The sequence below is a fragment of the Rhinichthys klamathensis genome, unplaced genomic scaffold, assembly GCF_029890125.1.
Source record: "Rhinichthys klamathensis goyatoka isolate OS25496 unplaced genomic scaffold, OSU_Roscu_1.1 h1tg000330l_1, whole genome shotgun sequence".
NCBI classification, from domain to species: Eukaryota; Metazoa; Chordata; class Actinopteri; order Cypriniformes; family Leuciscidae; genus Rhinichthys; species Rhinichthys klamathensis.
Window position 1 is genome coordinate 1,924,346 of NW_026606845.1, and position 3,193 is coordinate 1,927,538.

Consider the following 3,193-nt stretch of genomic DNA (forward strand, 5'->3'; position numbering starts at 1 on the left):
TTCAGTTGATTTCATCTTAGGCTGTGGCTGAAGAAAGTTTCTCTTCTTGTTGTTTCTCTTTCCTTTAGTGTTTCTGCTTGTTCACAGCAGGTTTAAATGTTTGAAAGAATGTTTCAGGAACATTATACTAAAAGTTCCTCTAACATCAAGAAAACTGGGCGTTTGAATGTTTCCATAACCAAAAATTGGTTAGCTGGGTACCAATGGGTTTCATTGTATTTTACAACCACTTGTATCATCTTGTCTTTTAAAGATGTTTTGTCTGGTGTAGTGCTTCCCTCCATTTCTCTGCACCATTTCATCAATCTTCTGCAGCAGTTCAGTAACCTGACCTTGATTGCTTCTGTCTTTGTTGTTTAATGTGTGATATCTGCCACCACAGCTGTCAATCACTGATTTAAGGTCCTTGTTTTTTCTATCAGTGCATTCAGCCAATCAGCATGAGTGACAAGAATAATTGTGTGATTTAAAGCATCTTTTTCAAGGTTCTCCTGAAACCATTTAGCCGGGTTCTTCTCCTCCCTTGATAATCCTTCCATTCCGATCACCAGCAGAAACACGTGAGGACCAGGATCAGACATTTCTAAGCTTTTCTCAACATCAGACTTATAATGATGATTACGAGTGTGCCTGAAAAGGTCTATCAGTCCTGGAGTGTCAGTGATTGAGACCATTCTTCCAAACACCACTGCTGCTTGTTTCTCACAGCTCCTAGTGGTTGTCCTTAAACTTGCTCTGAACACATCTCTGCCCAGGATGGTGTTCCCAGTTGAACTCTTCCCTGCTCCAAGAAAACCCAGCAGCACAATCCTCAGATCTGTTAAAGTAAGAAGGATATATGAGGTTATTAAGAATTTTATTGTTGATAAGATACTTAACTGATTAATTGAGTGATGATTGTTTGACTATTGAAGACACCTGATGATAACGAGCAGAATCACTGAAGAAAGAAACACAAAAACTACAACTGACTTTCAACCACAGCCTTTGGATACATTTACATGACAACGATATGCTTAAAACTGAGAAGTTTTTCTTTTGAGTTTTCCGCGTACAGATGACATCGTTGTCAAAACGATCCCCATTCACACGGATCTGAAAAAAACGACTAAAAACTACTAAAAACGCTGTATTCTGCTGCCAGGCCATTAGATGGCGATGAAACGCAATAGACTGAACATGTAACATGCATGTGAATGACATCATCATCTTTAGAGATTCACATTTTTGTTGTTTACACGGAGACCGTTTTCAAAAACTTGCACTTTGAAACCAGTTTTCAAATGTTTGCATTTCAGGCACCCAAAACGCTGTTGTTGTGTAAATGAACGACCAAAACACATACATAGTTTTACGTTTTTAGTTGAAAACGGTGTCGTGTAAACAGCCCCTTAGATTAAATCAACTGAAAATACCCAGGGGGCAATGGGGGTTTAGCAGTCACAGGCTGCTGTAAAAGGTTGTCATATAAAAATGAAATCTATGATGTCTGAGGATCACAACCTGGGTGGACAACCCGGTCAACAATCTGCTGGAAACTTTTAATTAGGGTCAAAACAATGCTACCTCAAATTGCCTTGATTGTACATGCAATTAGAATGTACAATCAAGGCATCAACTGACAGCTTATCTTCCACTCTTTTGAAAGGTGTGCTCAGTTTGTTTCTAGCATAAAGTATCAGGGAGATATGGCTCAGGATTCATGAATATAATTAAACCTTTTTAGCATGTTTGGGTGATTCCGGGGAGTTAAAGCAGGATCTGAGGTAGCATTGTTTTGACCCTAATTACAAGTTTCCAGTAGATTGTTGACCGGGTTGTCCACCCAGGTTGTGATCCTCAGACATCATAGATTTCATTTTTATATGACAACCTTTTACAGCAGCCCATGTCTGATTTCCTAAAAAAGCAGGTGTTTTGTCCTCTGGGTAAAATACATTAAATCTCTCTTATTACAAACCAGACTGACTTTATTTCTGTCAGACGTCTACAGAAGGTCTTATAGAGAATTAACAGCGGTTTAGATGTTGATGTTTTATTGAAAATGTTACCATTATGGTGATCAGTGTTTCCTTTAGTTGCTTTTCATTTCAGTTTCTGTTTTCTGGCTCCCATGTGATTTACGAATGCCTGTCTTCAGCTAATACATGTAACACATGCAGAACCACAAGAAAATATCTGATATGTGTGGAATCCAAATACAAACGTTTTGATATTTACCTTGTCTTGACAGATTGCTGTGTGCCATTGCTCTCGCTAGTGACAGCCTCAGAGCCATTTTACTTAACTCAAGTCTCATCATGAGGTTCATGAGTTCATCTGTTTCTTTACGCAGTTCATCTAAGTCACTTTCTGTGTCCTCTTTACTATTGTCTTGTCTCGGCTCCTCTTGTTTCTTCTTTCTCTTCTCATTGGCGTAATGATCTCCTCTGTTGTCCTTCACCAGTTGTTCAATCTTCTCCAGCAGCTCTGTGGCCTGATTTTGATTGCTTCTGTCTTGATTGTTGAATGAGTAAAATTTGCCACCACAGTTGTCAATCACTAACTGTAGATCAGGGCTTTTCCTGATATACTGATCCAGTGATTCACCCATTAGCAAATCCACATGAGTGAACAGAACAAAAGTGTGATGTACAGCTTCTTCTCCAAACTTCTCCTGAATCCATTTCACTGTGTTCTTCTCACTCTCTGTGTATCTGCCATTCAATCTGATGACCAGCAGAAACACATGAGGACCGGGAGCAGACATTTGTGACCGATCACGGAAACTAGGGACACAAGTCGGTTCTTCGGCATTTTGAGTTATTCATAGATTCTGAAAGTGTAGTCTCCAAGCTTTCCAACGATGTGTAACACGTGGAAATCTGATAATATTTGGAGAAGTTGTGGCCATTTGAAGGTAGGAACTCAAAAAAGGTAAAATGGGAGAAAACGGCCTCAAAAGATTGTGCATTCTCACCTCTCTCTCCTGCTGGGAGTGACAATAGGGCTCATTTACATCTCATTTAGATAAGCCATACCCCCTGTAAAGCTCCCCCTGTGCTTTACAGCTTTTTTTTCTTTCCTGAGCTAGCTAATAACAATAGGTAGGTATGGGAAGGTCTAAACAGACTAAACATGAGATAACATGTACGTGTTCTTAGAATTAAAACAAAACGACAAACTTTAATGCTTAATGCAAACTCACCCCCAG

At 39.4% G+C, this 3,193-nt stretch overlaps 1 protein-coding gene across 1 annotated transcript; it reads right to left on the minus strand.

Moving 5' to 3' along the window:
- Positions 1–210: 210 nt before the first annotated feature.
- Positions 211–2,749, minus strand: LOC130105941 (GTPase IMAP family member 8-like). Its single transcript, XM_056272129.1, has 3 exons — positions 2,221–2,749; positions 631–817; positions 211–415 (listed from the first exon to the last, which is right to left on the minus strand). The coding sequence occupies exons 1-3, from the start codon at positions 2,747–2,749 to the stop codon at positions 211–213; spliced, it is 921 nt and encodes a 306-aa protein (XP_056128104.1).
- Positions 2,750–3,193: the final 444 nt, after the last annotated feature.